General features: G+C 45.4%; 1 protein-coding gene across 1 annotated transcript; it reads right to left on the bottom strand.

Annotated features, from left to right (window-relative positions):
- Nucleotides 1-4,400: 4,400 nt before the first annotated feature.
- On the bottom strand, nt 4,401-7,077 carry GPR75 (G protein-coupled receptor 75). The gene has a single exon (XM_062573536.1). It carries the CDS (start codon nt 7,075-7,077, stop codon nt 5,428-5,430), a length of 1,650 nt encoding a protein of 549 aa, XP_062429520.1. The 3' UTR covers nt 4,401-5,427.
- Nucleotides 7,078-17,536: the final 10,459 nt, after the last annotated feature.

Raw genomic sequence — 17,536 nt, 5'->3', positions numbered from 1 at the left:
AAATCAAAGAAAGCAAGCTACATCAGTTGTGCTGCAGGACAGAGGCAGTGCTTGCAAAATCCAGAAATACCTCATTTTTGAAATTGCTTCCTCCCTCTTTGCCCCATGGTGCTGATTCTCCGATTTTCCATCACTACAAGTAATAAGGAACCCAGCAGGGCTTAGCCTCCTCTACCATCCCCACCTCCTTTGCAACCAGAACCCAGAGAGGAGAGAAATGTGCACTCGTTCTCTACCAGCCCACCTTTCTTCAACAAGCATGAAGAATCATGTATGCTGACTGTAGTGACAACAGATTTTCCAGTTCTTTCTTTAAGTCACTGTCAGCATGGCAGCCAGCTTAATGCTGAAATAAAGAGCCAGGCCTTTTTTCCCCAGTATGTGCAGTACGTACAGCATTGTTTGAAGACATTCAATGGCAGGACCATTTATGTAACCCTCCACATTCCCTTGACATTGGTGCAAACACACTGGTTGCACAATTGCTGCTTAAGTGCCAAATTAAAAACAATGAGATTTATCAGAATAAATGAAGGCAGCATTCACCTTACAAAAAATCTGTATCGTTAACACTAGTACAAGCAGGTTGACTTCCTGGAACTCAGCCTGTACTTGTAAAAGCAGTAATTAGAAAAAATAGTCCACCTGCAAATAGATGTTAACAACACAGAGAGATACCTACAGGAAAGAGAGGAGCTCAACTTCTGTTAAAGATTCAGAAGAATTTGTTTTATTAACATTACAGGCCTGAAATACAATCCATTATAAGCTACAGAAGCACATGGATGAACATAGCATTAACTTGTGATTAGTTTAATAAAAATTGTGTTCATCTCAAAAGACTATAACCTGAAACTAAACTATTCAGAATGTAACTGCTGTTTCTGTGCAGTAAGTTGCAGACTGTTAATGTCTTAGTAATTAATATAAATTAACTCCTCTTAAATAGTAAAAAAAGACAAGAAAAGCATTTCCAAGAGAAAAAAGGCAGACCTAGGGAATGTCCATTAAGACCCCACCTTAATCTCGGCACACCTATGTTATTAAGATATTACACTAACTGATTGTTTACATAAAACTGGAATTATTATGGACAATTGCAACTGGATGAGAAAAGGAATACATTCAATTTTCTGCAACTGATTAAAATCCTACACGACAGTGTTTGTTCTGTCTGATATATTTCAAATACAACATGAGCATCAAGTCTTGCAGTTTTTAATTTCTCTTAAAAATCCAGCACCTATATGCAACTATGATCAATACATTCTTAACGTTTGATCAATTCCTTCTATTCAAGCCTGGATTTTCCGTGCAACTGTACTAATTGTCCTTACAGCCATACAAATATTATTATGGGAATCCTGCCAGTCCGTGCCTTTTTTTATTGGTAAGCACTGCCCACAAAGCAGAGTACACGTTTTCACAGAAATCCTGGTGCATTTAAATGCCCATAGTTTTGTGTGCCCAGGGTGAAGCTCCCCGTGTACTCTCTTTATGAAAGCCATACAGTACAATATATCTGGAAGAAGGCAGTCAACACGAAGGCTTCTGCAATCAATATTCTTTAACATTTATGTGTAGAACTTTGATTCAGAGTGCTAATTAGGATTAAAAAAGAAGGAAAAAAAAAAGAAAACACCACTGGTATGCCATCTAAATGTGGGCACAACTTACACAGACAGCCCAGCTGCACTTTCTCACAAAAGACATAGTCGGACACATTTCCATGAATGGAAAAGTCCAACATCCACCTGAGTCTGCCCATGCACTCTTTCTGGAACAAAAAGGTACTACAGATAAGTTGCTGAATTAGCATCATCTTGATTTGCACTGTGCTATTAACCTGCAAGAGGATAAAATGACTGAAATCAAGGCCATGTCATTTTTCTGCTTCCCAGCTTCCAACATTACTAGGCAGATCGTTTCTTCATCAGGAAAAGAAATATGGCATTTTCTTCACCCTAATCATAGCCTTCTCTCTCAGTTTTCCTCATGAACATCTCCTGTTGCTCTCCATAGCGCTGCTTCACCATCCAGTGAAAGTAGGTAAAGTGGTGCAAATAAGCACAACCCTTATGTTTAGAAGCTCTCTTTGCTTTTTATTCTCCGTGCTTCAGATGGGAAGAAGATTATTTAGGGTACAATTTTCTTAAAATCCTGCACACATTTAAATGCATAATTATGCTGCCAAATCAAAACCACAAAATGGATGATCAAAAGGAATTTAAAAGTAAAAACACTATAAAACAAACTCCAACTCCTTCCTAAAACAAATTAACCTCTAGCTGCTGACACATCTGGTATATATAATCTTGCTAATGTTTTCCTCAACCTCACTTCTATTAACTCCCATGAAGATGAGAGGTAAAAAGCAGTCGTCACTTTATCTGGGACAGTATTGCATCTGTGACAGCAACCACTGCCAGGAACTTCAAAAGAAGTTAACAGTAAATATATGCTGGATAATCTGTTCCACTATGATAGTTTCATCTTAATCCCAAAAAGCAAATATTGCTTTAATTCCAAATTAATTTAAAATTTCATATCCGTTCCAAAACGTGTTGGCATTAATTATCGGACTCCTGATATTCCTATTACCCACATAAATGTAAAGTACCTGTTAAACCTTACTAGCTTTTTCTCAACAGTTCTGCATCAATGAGTTCCGCACTGTATGAGGTATAAGAAAAGTACATTTTATCATTCTTGAATTTACCACCTTTCATACTCATAAAAAGCTTTCTTGTTCTTGTGTTATGAATTAGACTCCACTAACTTCAAGCCTACTTCAAAACCATTCACTGTTCACATACTTTTACCACTTATTCTCTTATTCATCTCCTCTCTTCTCAGATTTTCAAATTTTCCATCTCCTTCTTCAATCGCTCTGTTGCTCCTTGTCTTAATTTGATTGCTAATTTTTTTAAGCTAGCAATCATGCTTTATGTTATATTGCTTCTTCACCCAGCAGAAGAGAATTCTGCTCTGACAAAGGGGAGGCTAAAGGAAAAAAGAAAACATACACGACAGAAGATTCCAAAGCAAGTAATTTTTATCTTATCATAACTGATACTTCAGTTTATGATTCACTTCCATTAAATTGTGGCTACATATTTTTAAAAGCCAATCTCTATTCTACTCACTGCATTCATAAACTTCCTCAAAAACGCAGTTATTTAATACAATTGACAACTTAATTCAGAGATTGTTCTCATATCTGACACTACAAACATGCCAGGTATAGGAATGCAATCTGCACCACCAGTTAAGAGTAGAAAAACATTACAAAGTGCTTTAAAGGGAGTGCACTTGCTTTATCTTAAAAAAATACTACACAAGGGCAATAAAACCCTTCTATTCTAAAGCCATACCCTTCTCATTTACTCCCACATGAATACTCAATGCAAATTATTTCTGTGAATAAGGTGAGAAAGATTTAATCTTCTGTCATACGATGAAGTTCACGTGATTCAAAGCCAATGCGCTGTATGGAGCCATATATACACATAGCAAAACCAAGAAATGCTTAACATCATATCCAGTCTTAATGCACATCGTAAGCTCCCTCAAAGTACATGAAGGATCCCATCTTGCAATCATTTGTCAGGGGTCCTGCCCTACACCCCTTCCAAACTGAAACTGTAATTTTTTGCTAATAATGTATCATTTGAGACAAAACAGCAGGATCCTACATATTTTTTCCTCCAAATTAGGAGATCTGGTACTAAAGAGAAATGCAAAAGCAGAAAAAGCAAACAAGACAGAGATCTTTTAGTTATCTTTTATAATCACTTTAACCATGTTATTCATAGAGAAAAATACCTGGGTAGAGATAAAACACTTATTGAAATGATTTGAATTTTACCTTTGTATCAGAAAGTTGTTCACATCCATTTTATTGCAAGAAAGCTGTCTTGAATTATTCAAAATTAATTAAAATTCAGTGTATTAAACAACACTGGTCATAAGTGTAACACTTTCAGGAAAAACTTGAAAATAGTTAAAATAAACAACTTAAGCCAACAACTCACATACTGCAATGACGTGAATGTTTTTTGTTTCTAAAATAATAAATCTTTTTTTTTTTTTTTGGAATCCATCTGCTGAATGTGCCACCTTCCTAAAATGAGGCACCTAAGTCCATATTCAGGCACCAAAGTCAGCAGCACAATTATTTCAGAGATACTAAGGCTCTGCTGAATCCATAGAAGGTGATTATGTGCTTTGAAAAAATTTGGCCAATTAAGGTGAATACTGTTAGGAATTTAAAATAAAAAATTTGCCTCAAATCATTGTTTCATTAGGAATTTCAACAACACGTGACACTAACACAAACTGTCACACTTTAAAAAAAACATTATTTGATCATTGGGTTGATCAACAGATAAGGTGTATAAGTAGATTATTAATCTTTAAATCAAACTGACATTAGAATTTTTAAACATTTTACTACATAAGAAAATCTCAAAAAAGTGTAGTCATCTTCTTACTTGGTCATTCTATTTCTAAACATGTTAAGAGCTGCAAGCTCTACCTGTTGGGATTATCATCAGAATCCCCCCAAATCCGCTTTTTAATCCACTATAAAGTCATAGACAAAAAAACAACTAGCAACACTACTCTTCGTGTTTTATGAGTTAGAAAATTCTAGAGGTGATTGCATTACTAATAGATGTCAGTACTAGAATATTGCAGTAATCATTTATATCCTCAAATCTATAATTAGGTATTGCACAGTTATTTATATCAGTGAAAAAAATATTTCTCAAAACATTATTTTGGGGTATGAAATGGCACCAATCCTTAAAATATATGTACAGCAAAAAACAATAGAGATATTTTAAAGGTTTATTACACGGCCACAATACCTCTCAAAAGTCCTTCCCTAGTAGCAATATGTTACTATTTGTAAACAGCCTAGACCTGCTTTATAAAGCTGAGGTTGAAACCCTAATGTAAAATTGAAGTTTATAGAAATTTTGCTGTTTACCTCAATGGAATTAGAATTTCATCTGGGATAGAGAAAACTTTTGTTATTACTGACACTTGCTACACCAAAATAATTTTCAAAAGGCCTTTCAACCTTCTGCAATGAAAATGGGCTTAAACCTAAGTACCACAGTACCAAGCATCCTCCAAATTCTTCCTTCTTGAAAATGCAGCAAGTGTGCAATTTGATAGATAATTCCTCTGGCACAGATTGTTCTCTGAGACAGTTTGCCTCATGACAAAATGAATTATGTATTTCTGGCATTTACTTTATTTACTCTTTCAGCAGTAAAAATCATCAACACATTAACAATAATGGTATTTTTTCATTGGCAGTTGTATACAATACTGTATCTCCGAGTTTAGAATCATCATTAATAGAAGCAAAGAAGGGGATCCACTCAATCAGAACTGTTCTCTCTGGCATACTTAAGGTTACACTGAGGGTACTGGTATCTGCTTAGTTGAAGCAGTATCATAATCTTGTACCAAGTCGTTGGTGGTGTGATAATGCATGGCAATATAGGATTTAGCAAATCCGAAAGTCGAGTTCATCGGCTGTAAGCTATTCGGGGTGCTCACTTCCTGGGAAGGGCTGCTATTATAGATACTATAATATGGTTCAATTCGGGTGTTCATGGGCGTTGAACTGCTCTGTGCGTAGTGCTGATGCCCAACAGAAGCCTTGGGACTCAGCACACTTTCCTTGGAATGGCTAGGACCACAGGCTTGGTCCACAAACTTTTTCTGAGGTTTTGGAGACAACATGTAAGCTGAATTGGTTTCATGGTGGGATGACTTATTCCTGTTGACTTCTAGGCTCCCTTTGCCCATGGCTCGAAGCCTTGTCTTCTGCTTGCAGCAGAAAAAGACAAGGGCTACATACTGCAGGCACCAGAGGACTCGCCTCCTAAGTCCGGCACTGTTGCGGGAATATATAAAAGGATTTAATCCAGATTTGAAAAATATGAGGGTAAATCCACACAGCTCAAACTGGTAGAGAACAAAGCCACCGCTACTGGACAGTATGTCCTGCACCAAAGAGATCCCCAGGGGAAGACAGCAAACTAGGACAGAAAGCACAATGACGACGCAGGTCACCACCGCCCTGGAGTCTTTGGCTGCAGACAGATTCACCGCGGTCACGAGCTGAAGCCTGCTGGCAGTGGGGGCCGGCAGCTGGCCGAGGGGCTTCCCGTAGCCGTGCGTCTGCAGGTGCTGCAGTTTGTTGCCGCTCTGGTTCCTGTACAAGGCAGGCACGGCGCACTGCAGGCCGTCAGCCGCCCCCACCATGGGGGGCCCAGCGAAAGGCTGCGGTCGGGAGGCGTCCAATGTCACCATGGGTGGACACTTCCTCACCTGGGCGTTTCTTCGCAAGGCTTGGGCTATCATGACGTAGGAGATAGACACCACGACCACGCAGCAGATGAAGTCGGTCACATAGAAGTAGAGGATGATCCTTCCCTCGCCGCTGACGAAGCTGGACATGGGCAGGCAGAGGCGGGACCGGCGGGTTTTCAGGGTGGCCAGGGTGGCCAGGGTGAAGCTGGTGGCCCACAAGAGAAGGGTGAGGAGCAGGGTGCAGGGGAAGGAGGCGGTGCGGTGGGGCTGCTTCCCCAGCACCATGCGCAACCGGTGCAGGGCGATCACGGCCACCGTCTTGAGCGACATGATGATGAAGCCAGAGCCGGCGAGGTGGAAGGTGAAGCAGAAGGCGCCGGGGACGCCCCTCGCCGAGTCGAAGAAGAGGACGACGGCGAACATGGGGGCGGCCACGCCGCAGAGGAAGAGGTCGCAGAAGGACAGGTTGAGGACCATGAAGTCGAAGTTGGTGCGGAACTTCCTGAGGGCCGGGTCGAAGAAGGACAGGAGGACGATGAGGTTCCCGTAGGAGCCCAGGCAGAAGACGAGGGCGAGCAGGGCGGCGCAGGCCGCCAGCGTGGCCGTGTGCACGGCCTCCCGCAGCTCCGCGGGCGCGGCGCCCGCCGAGCCGTTCCCGCCCAGCGGCAGCAGCGGCGCCAGCGGCGCGCCGGGCGCCTTCTCCTCGCCCGCCGCCGCCGCCGCCAGCCGCCCCGACGCGTTCATCCTCGGCCGCCGCCTCACCGCCGCCGCCGGCCCATGGCGGCGCCCGCCCGGCCCCGCCGCCGCCGCCGCTCCCTCACGGCTGCCGCCGCCATGGCGCCGCCCGCCCCGCCATGGCGCCGCCGCCGCCCCCGCCCGCCGCTCTGGGCGGGCAGCGCGCGGCGCGGCGCGGCGCGGCGCGGCGCGGCGCGGAGCGGGCCCGGCCCGGCCCGGCCGCCGTGCGCGCGCACACGCCGCCGCACCGGCGCGCGCCCCTGCGTCCGCGCAGCCCCGGGCGTTCGCGCGCGCGCGCGCCGACACCGACACGCCCCCGTGCACCTGCACACGCAGCCCACACCTGGACACCTGCACGCACACACACACACACACACACACACACACACCTGCACGACACCTCCACGCGCGTGCTCCCTTACACCCGCCACTGCACCCCTACACCCGCCACTGCACCCCTACTTCACACCTCTACACCTGTACACACCCCTACACCACACCTCCACACCCCTACACCCACACACACCTCTAAACCACACCTCCCCCACACTTCCGTACCCCTACACCCACACATACCTCAACACCACACCTCTGTACCCTTAAACCCACACACAGCTATGCACTACACCTGCACCCCTACACCCACACACAGCTCTGCACCACACCTCCACACCCCTACCCCCCACCTTCATACACCTATACTCACACAAATCCTTACACCCCTATACCCAGACAGCCATGCACACTTCTGCACTGCTACACCCACACATGCCCGAACACCACGCCTCTGCACTCCTACACCTGCGCACAGCCATGCACTACACCACTGCATCCCTACACCCGCACACAGCCATGCACCACACCTTTGCACCCCTACACCCATATGCAGCCATGCACCACACCTCTGCACCCCTACACTCACACAGATCCCTGCACCACACCTCCACACCCCTACATCCACACACAGCTCTACACCACACTTCCACACCCCTACACCCGCACACACCCCTACACCACACCTCTACAGTCTTCCATCCATGCACAGCCGTGCACCATGCCTCCGCACCCCTACACCCACACACCCTTGCACCACGCCTCCACGCTCACGCACAGCGCTGTAACCACTCCCCGTGCACCTGCCCCACGTGCCCACACCCTCGCATGCTCGTGCCCCTGCACGCAGCCCCGTGCACACGCACCACCGCTGTGCCCACCTGCAGCACGAGTGCCACGGCCCAGCCCCATCCCTGCTGCCGGGCGCCTCGCCTGCCCCACGGCACCGCGCACGGCTGCCCCGCGAGCACCCACGCCGCAGGCCACGAGCACCACCAAACTCGCAAACAGCAGCACAACGGTGCCAGTGATTTCTGCTGCGAGTTAGGGGCTTACCAGCTGGAAAGGCCGGGGGAGAAAGGCTCGGGCACGTCGGTCGGGCAGTAGCGCGGCGAGGTACCAGAAGGGTGCGTGGCCTTCGCTGAATTCCCCAGAGGGACCGGGAGGAACAGGTACTGCGGCCGCAATAGCGGTAAAACGGCGCCTGGGGCACGCTGCCTCCGTGCTCGCTTTCAGGGAAGGATGAACTTTGGCTGAAAAGCAGCAGAAGACAGGAAAAAAAAAAATCACAGAGCGCTTACTGGGGAGGAGGAGACCGGGAGAGCTGGTGAGCAAAAGAGAAGCCAAGAAAAGACGGTTCCATCCCTCGATGGCACGGAAGGAGAAAAGCCACTCAAACCCTGGGTCAGGCCAAAAGCGAGTAAGCGCCCCAAAACCTTTCAATGCGCGTGGAGCTCGGGTCCAGCCTCCAAGCAGGAGCAGCAGTGGGAGGTTGCGTTCACAGGAACCACGGTCACTCGGCGCGCGGGGCACGGCGCCGTGCTTGTTCTGCTTCCTGAGCTGGCGCCGGGTTTGCGCCTCCGTTTCCCCCAGGAGGCTGCGGTCAGGCTTGGCGAGGGGCAATCGCACAAACCGAAACAGCGCTGCCCGAACCGGCACTAAGGATTCATGCAATTCGCTAGTGCAGTGCCAGGGTCTGTAGTAACTTAGATTTCGGGTTTGATCCAGTCCTACTGCCATTTCCAGTGCATCTCCCCATTAATAGCCCCTCAATCGCCCAACAGCACCCCACACCGGGGGCGCAGGGCAGCACTGTCGTCGGCATAACGCGGGGCCGGCATCATGCGATACAAAGCCGCCTGCACCCCTCTTGCCAGGGAAACTCGGCCAGCACTCGTCCCTCAGGTTCTCCAAAGCACAGAGGAAGCCAGTTAAGATAAGGCAGGTGGAGGTTTTGCTACAAGTCCCATCAAAACCATCCACTTACCAGGACACCAAGCCAACGGCTGCACAGCGAAGGCTTGGATGTGCCTCTGTGGGGATTTAACAACAAAAAAACATCTGCCCCAAATCCACTACTGCTGATCATAAAAGCTCAAGGCAAAGTCCTGCATGCTACATTTTCCCCTGCTTGTACTTCTGCATTGCTTTACCCGAAGCTCGGTGGAGTAGGGACTCCCTTTCTGTTTGCTGGTCCGCCAGATGCTACACGCTGCAAATACTGTAGTTGCCATTTAAAGCGGTGAAGGGCATTGGAAGGCTCCGTACTTAAAGGGATCCTTTTGAAATAGGTCCGCAGGCTTGATGTTCGGGAGGGCTTGGCACGTGTTCGGAGTCTGCAGAGGCCCCCGGGCAGGCAAAGGGGAGGGAGGGAGTTCAGTGGCACAACCGCGGGGAGAAAATGCACCCCTGCAGGAGAAACACCCTGCAGGACAAGGTGCAAAAGGGCTTCGGAAGTACAGCACAGCCAGTACTTCTGACGTACAGGAGGGCACTCGTCGTACCTGGGTGGTTGTACACATGCTCGTTATATACACCCGTACAAATCTGCACGCCCTACCCCCAACGACGCCAAAGTGCGGTGCTGCTTCGTACAAGCATCCAGCCAGGGATGGGAGCGTTAGGTTGACAGCTGAAGGCCTGTCAGCGATACTTGCTAGCTTATTTTTCAAAACATTTTTTTTTCCCTGAAACTAATTCTTTTGGTAAACTTTTGACTTACATAAGAGCCTGGCCTCTGAGTCCTGCCTGCCCAGCACCCTCCAGGGAGCAATGCCTCCAGCCCGCAGAAAGGGCTGCTGGCTTCGCTCTTTGAAGAGCGAGACACTCTTGCAACCTGGGCCGTTGGAGCAGGGGAGTTATTGGGTGGCTTTCAGGGGGTTGTTTTTGGACTACTTACGTTATAGAAGGGGGAAAGTCCAAAAGCCAAACATCACCTCCAAGGGCTCCTGCTGCTTCAAGCCGTGTTTTCTCTAAGTTTGCCTATCGCTTTTATTTTCACTCTTGCTTCCATTTTCGTTCCCCAATCACAGCTAATTTTAATTCTGTGGGTGAATCCTGGCCCTACTGAATACAAGTCGTTTTGTCCTGATGAGCTGGGATCACCCTACTTCAATTTTGTTATTTATAAACATCGGAGAATGCTGAGCTGTGTGATTAAACAAGACTGACAAAACACCAGTCTAAAGCTGGAGTGAATTCCCTTGAAGCAATTCACGCCAAGGGAGCAAGGATGATCATCCCTGCTCCAAGTGCAACCAGCACGCACACGCTACCCAAGTCCTTCCAGAGCAGATAACATGCTGCACCAGCTGTAAGCAAGAGGCCGTATAGCAGCCTGCCTTAATTTCACATTATGTCCAACCTCAGAGTCCACGTTAGGCTATGACTATTTCTTGTGCTGCTCAGGTTAACCTTATAAAATCATTTCTTCTGCTGTTAACTATAGCAAATGTCTCCACACATAGGCTAGGGACAAACAGCAGGACAGGGACTAGTGTCGGGAGTTCACAGGTAGGTTCTGTTTCTGGCTGTTTGCTGTTGGACCTATTTGGCCAAATGCTCCAGCTTGGATGACCACAGTTAGACTTCTTAATTTCCCTAAATTACTAGATTAGCTGGTGGAAGCACACACATCAAAAATATGCCTGTTAGCATATGCCTAATAGTATTTTCTAGCAAGCCCTTGTGTTTTAAAGGAGTTGGCAAGACTGAGATGTCAATCTCTTCCGTGTCTTTAAAGCCGCTACTTGAGATGCTGAAAGAGTGGATTTAGGAGTCTAAGCTGTAGGGATTTGGCCATTACAAAGAGTTAAATATTTTAGAAATAGGTATTTAGAAAATGCAGACTTTCTTACTATTTTGCAATAGTAACATGTTTAGATTGTTACTCATGTCACTAATGCAGCATTTAATGGGCCCATGAGGAGCAAGGAGCTTCTTAAACATGTTCCTCCATTATAGTTAAGAATTATAGCTTGAAACATGGCAAAAAGTGTTACTGGTATTAGCCTGAGAGCCTTCTAAACATTTTCGTAGAAAAGCGCAAGCCCGAATATTGTTCTGGTGATTCATATTAAAAAAAACTGTACACTGCAGTATGCATTGAGAGGGCTCCAGTGAATATTGCAGAACGTGGCATGCACAAGAGAAGAGGAGCATCAGAGCACAGGTCTCGTTTCCGGAAGTGAGGAGATGAACCGTGGCAGAAAGCATCTCCATGGGAACACAAAACACCGCACAGGAAGCCTAAATGTCTCACCGCTCTGCCCAAGTCTAAAGAACTGCCAAGGCAGGGGCTTGGAGAAAGAAGAGTGGTGGAAGAAATTGGTTTTCCAACACAGGACTCAAAAGAGCAACAATTTCTGCAGCATCTTGCACAAGATACTAGGATATTAACTCTTTCCTTGCAGTGCTCTTAAAATTCATTAAAAAAAAAAGTGCTCTGATTTTACTCTGACAATTACTTTTGATTGTTGAAACCTGCCCCCTTCCCCCCAACCTAAGCAGCTCAGTACCTCACGATTTTAATAAAACGACTGTAGGGGACAGAGGCTGGAATAAAAAGGTACAGACAAATTAACCCAGAAAAACAGAAGTAAAGGCCAGGAAGAGTGGAATATGTATTTAAAGCTTTTGTTTCTTAAAAGAGGCCTTTCTGGATGAATTCACCTTGGTTTTTCACTGGATTTATTACTGATTTTACTAATCTATTGCTCAAATAGTTTTTTGTTGTTGTTGTTTTGTTTATTGCTGTTTTTTCCTAAATAAGCCAGTCAAAGACTGCTTCTACTTCCTAGTACCCCTCATTACTCCCCAAGGAAAGTGGGTGTCTGGCTGTATCTCTAGCAGTGAAATCTGCATGGGTAATACATACAAAATACCTGCCATGAAAGCCATTATTTATGATGTGCAGCTCCTTAGATGAGCCAGCTTTTTACTATCTGGATATTCTGACGTAGCAAGAGGTAGAAAAATAATTAAACTGAGCAAACCATTAAACTACATGCTAATTAACTTTAACTGCTTCCTATTAGCCTATGAGCATGGCACAGTTCAAAATAATCAGGCATATGAAACCTCTAACACTTCATTAGCTGTTTCACTTCCCAGCAGCCTTGCCCAGCTGAACACTTGCTGAACCCCGGGATCAGTTTGTGCTGGTCCTTCCTGCAGAGCTCTTGTGGCTGCATTTCTGCAGGCAGCAGGAACCTGGCCAGTCACTAGCTCCAATTAAAACAACAGACGTGCGGTTTTGCAGAGCACCTGCAGCCCAGAAGTCTCTCTCAGACAAATGTGAACCAAGAGATCAAGCAGGGAACATAGGCTGAACTTTTACAACAAAGGTTGAGAAAGACATTTAACCTAGAATTAGCAAAGAAGCGTGAGCAGCAAGGCCCCCTCTCCTTTTCACCCATTGAGCAATTTGCTTCTTCACGGTGCTGCTAATTCCTCTAAGCACTGCACTCTAATCCATCAGAAATCAAGGATAATTCTAATAATCTTTGTCGGCAGCACTCTGAGCTTTACCTGTGCTGGGAGGACTCCTGACTCAAGACCGCTTTACTGAGACCGCACAGCTGCAGTCATTCCCCTTCGCCCAGAGTGGTAAACTTTTTTCTCTCAGCTCACAGAGAGGAATTTCCTTCCTAAATGTCTTGTAATAGCTCTGAAAAGCACCTGTGGACCGAGAGAGAAACAGAGAGAAAACGATTTCAGTACAAACAGACTTGGCAAAGCAGCCAGGGGAGCGAACCACAGCATTAGCAAGTCAGTGCTAATGTGTGAACCTACTTAACTCTCCTCAGTTTGGGTCCCAGCATCTCTGGTCTTTTGAACCAATCTGCTTGTAATTTTTGTGCATTACCTTGAATAGTTTAGCAATATCTTCCCTCTTTCTAGACACAGTTTAATTTTCTTCTATAATCAAACAACAAATTCCTTGCAATAGATTGAAATTACTGCTGTCTTAGTGCCCCTAGAACCTCACTGGCTTTTACCCGCACAGTCTCTACCCGAGAGCATGGTTATCGCTGGCCTGCAGAGAGCCTCAAAGCCTAGGTCAGATTTAAGGCTGACTCTCTCCTCCTTACTGGAAATCCCATTCTTCATGCTGCACAGCGATGATTTGGGGATGAGAAATCCAGGAGTGTTGCCTTCCAGTTACTGTACAGTGCCAATGAGAATGTAAACAAATTATTTGATAACTTACAGCAGGGTTGAAGTTAGTATCTTGCGAAGACAATGGCCAGCAAAACTTTCTACTCATCAGTACGTTTCTTTTTACATTGTACCAGATTTTTGCGTCTTCTACAGCACAGCGGAAAAGGAAACCTGCGTCTCAGCTGCCAGAAGTCTGAAGCAAGTCTGAAGCATAGAAGAAAGTGGGAGACTGAGCAGAGTACGGGGTGCTGAGGAAGCCTAATGGAAAAACTGGGAGGAGAAACATCACCCACATGTACCAAGTGCACAACTCCCAGCAGCCTGGTGAAGAGGTAAAGAGGACAGGAGAGCAGCTACCTGACCATGCAAGGAGTTCAGTCTCAACAGACGTGGGAGAAGAAACCAGAACGAGCTGTGGTGGGAGGCCTCACCCCTGCGCACAGGGCGCTCGAGCCACAGGCACAGCAGCACAGTGCTGTTTGCTCAGGGACTCCCAGGCCCCTCTCCCCGGGCACCCACCTCTCCCCTGGTACATCCCCCACTCTACGTGCCCTAGATGCTTCCTCTCGCTCTCTTCACTCCATGTCCCTGGGTGCTCCCAGCCTCTCTCCTCAGCACCCAGGGCCACTCTCAGTTACATCCACCCTGCATATCCCCGTGTCAGAGGTGATCCCTCTGCTTCCTGTGGCCCTGCCACAGCGTGTCCCACGCCCCCAAGCCTGCCCACCGTGCTCTGTAGCTTCCATGGATGTAGATAGGCAGCTAGCCCGTGACTCCTGTCCTCCCTCCGTGCTTCGCCTCACACGTGACAGCCTCCTCAGCCCAGCCCTGTGCTCCTCAACACACCTCCTGCACACATCAGACTGCAGCACCACACCAGTCTTTTCTCCCACACATCCCATGTGCCTCCATTCCTCTCAGCCCTCCCCAAATCCCTGTTCTGCCCCACAAGTGCCCTCTCCTAACCTGATCTTGTTTCATTTGCCTTCATACTTCTCCCACTAAAATCCTAGATCCCAGCCTTGATCCCTCAAGCCAACTTCATCTTTTTCTTTCCATCTGCAAAAAAAAATTTTTTTTAATCTATACAGATTGGCTCAGCTCATGGATAACACATCCACCAGTGCTGAGTCCATGGGCTGCCCAAGAGCATAATTTAAGTCTTATTCCCATACTGTCTTTTTTTTAAAAAAAGAAAACAAAAACAAAACTTTTCCATCAAAATAAGCATTAAGCCCCTGCTGTGATTTCCGCAGGTTTTCACATGCACAAGTTTTACATGATTTACATGATTATGTAAATATGGGAAATTATTCCACCCGTAAGGTTCCAGCAAGATAATTATTAAACTGTAACTCAAGTTACTGCAACACAAGCGCAACAAAAAAAAAAAAAAAAAAAAAAAAAAACCACAAAACAACTGAGTCTTACATCATCACCACCATTACTATGATTTTTAAGTCTTTGATCAGAGTGAAGACCGCAGGCCCAAAATTATTCCATAATGGTCATGATTTAAATGAGAATTGTTCGGTATTACTGAGCTGCCTGAGAGACTGCAAATAAATTTTTTTTTTTTAGTTTTCAGTAATTTGGCTCAGCTTCTCTACAGGTATGATCTTCACTGGCCTGGTACAGTATACTCTCTGGCAGATTCAACCATTGTAAAAACCTGACCCAAAGGAAACAGAGAGAATAGAGCCTTTTCATTGGCATCAATAGACACAAAATCAAGTCCTAAACCTCCCATTTGTTAATATGACCATAATCAGCATTGCAGCCACCTTCTAGTCCCTCTTCCCTAACTATAGTTTGACTGGCATCCTTAACTGTCCATAAGGAGAGCCATTCCTCCTTGCTGTGACTTTTTAAAACTAGCTCCCTAAAACAAACAGGAGCTTAATAACAGACAGAGTCACATAAAGTCCTGTATGGAAGTAGAGCAAAGCCACTGCGGAAGCCTGAGAACAGAGAATCGGTTTAGGGGTCTCAGTCTCACGGCTGGCCCACTTTCTCTCCTCTCCATTTCAGGCTGTATCTTGATCGCAGCAACCTAGAAGGAGCAATCTAGCCCAGCCCAAGTTGGGATTCCTGCGTTTCTAAGCTCTGCACGCTGTTTGGGACGTCACCCTTCCACGTAACATAGAAACCAGCCTGTGAACTTCCTGCAACTGTGCTATGACAGCAACTCTTCACCAGGTAATTATGCAGTTAAAAATAGTTCAGTGCACTGTCTGATCAGCACAGGTGTAATTTTGAAGCTAGATCATTTGTCAGCTACTGGTTGTAGCTGCTTCGTTATACAGTTGCCAGCAGAATGCTTTCCACTTTCTCTTGGCTACCAGGAGTGATGAAATGAGAGGATGCGTGGATACATTAAGCACACCGGGTGGAAACCAGATACCTATACACTAGTAATGCAGCTCATTGTATTACTTTAACTAGTTTATACAAAGTTGAGACTTTTTCGGTGAGGATATGCCAATAGGCACCCCCCCAGCCTCGTCAGCAGCTGATGGAGAAGAATGTTGTTTCATGAGAGGTTAAATACTAGTCTAGTATAATCAGGGGCAGCCCACAAAGAGGTAACATTTTGTAAGCTTCTGGTGGGGAGACCCCACAATCCCCAAGGTGTCACAAAGTTACTTACAAATCATTGCTAAAGTTTAAGCTTAAAATTTACAATTGTATCTCATAAACCAATTGCCACTGGGGATATCGTAAAATCCACGAACCACAAAAAAGCAAGCTTTTACAAACCAATGCTTTATACTTCATACAGTAGTCATCACTGACATTTGTGCAGACTGATGTATAGTCATTAAGGCTACCAAACAATATTCAAGATCTCTATCTTGTTATTCACTTTTATCCTAAATTTCTTCACTTTTCACTAAACCTCCTTCACTAGAAACGTCCCCTTCCGCAGACTGAGGTGTTGCAACTATTTCATCTGCAGGGCTTCAGGGAGGAGACAGCTTGGCCTGGCCTACTTTAAGAGTTGCCAGGAGATACAGGAAAGGTAGAGAAAACAGCCCATCTTAGGAGAAATGTCCCAGGGGACTAAACGTTGCTCAGCAGTTCATCAGAATCAGCCTAAAAGCAGTGATTTATCATTCAGACAAGCTGAAAGAAGGGCTAAGCAAGCTCTGAACAATTCTGTCTTGAGATAGAGAAATGCAACCAGTAATTCTCAAAATAAGGTTGCTACTGAGAACAAAGATTTATAATGGTAAGCAGGTAATGAAAATGGGAAGAAACCACAAGCACTCATGCAGCCCGATCTCCTATTTCATCATGTAATCAAGCATCAAGGTGATAGAAAGCTTAGAACTCATTACATGAATATATTGGTGGAGAAAGCTGGGGAATAAAAGTAGCAATCAAGTTACAAAATTTAACAAATAACTCAAAATTGCTCCTACACTTTTAGAACAGGAGAGTAAAATTTAATCTTTCAGCCACAAAAAGACAATTAATACAAGTGTGTTCACACAATCACACATATATTTTATCCTGTAGAACTGTACTTTGAGTAAGTATCATTTTCTGGGAATCTGCTGAGATCAAGTAATTTAATACTGATCTATAAAACAGTGATCATGAATTAGTACTAGGTACTTATTTACTGTAATGCCTCTGACTGCAGAATGATTCTCTGCAGAGCATCAGATTCTCAACACTGCAGCCACAGTACAGCTGGATTATGGACATATATATGAAAACAAACTCCTCCCAACTAGTGTACAAAGCAGCAGAGCTGGATCCTATGGCCAGCTGCCTCTGACGTAAACAAAATGGCAAAAATATTCACTCTATCGCTTAATCAGTCACCACGTACTTTAAAGATCATTCTTTACTGCCAATACTTTCCATTATTTTTATTTCACTCTTTTTAAATTCTATCATACAGTAAAAAACCCCTCCATTTCAACCTAGTTTCTCCAATTTTAAGTGTACTTCACAAAAATTA

The sequence above is a fragment of the Rhea pennata genome, chromosome 3 (assembly GCF_028389875.1).
Source record: "Rhea pennata isolate bPtePen1 chromosome 3, bPtePen1.pri, whole genome shotgun sequence".
Taxonomy (NCBI): Eukaryota; Metazoa; Chordata; class Aves; order Rheiformes; family Rheidae; genus Rhea; species Rhea pennata.
The sequence above is the reverse complement of the archived record's forward strand: the minus strand, read 5'-3'. Positions and strand labels throughout refer to the sequence as shown.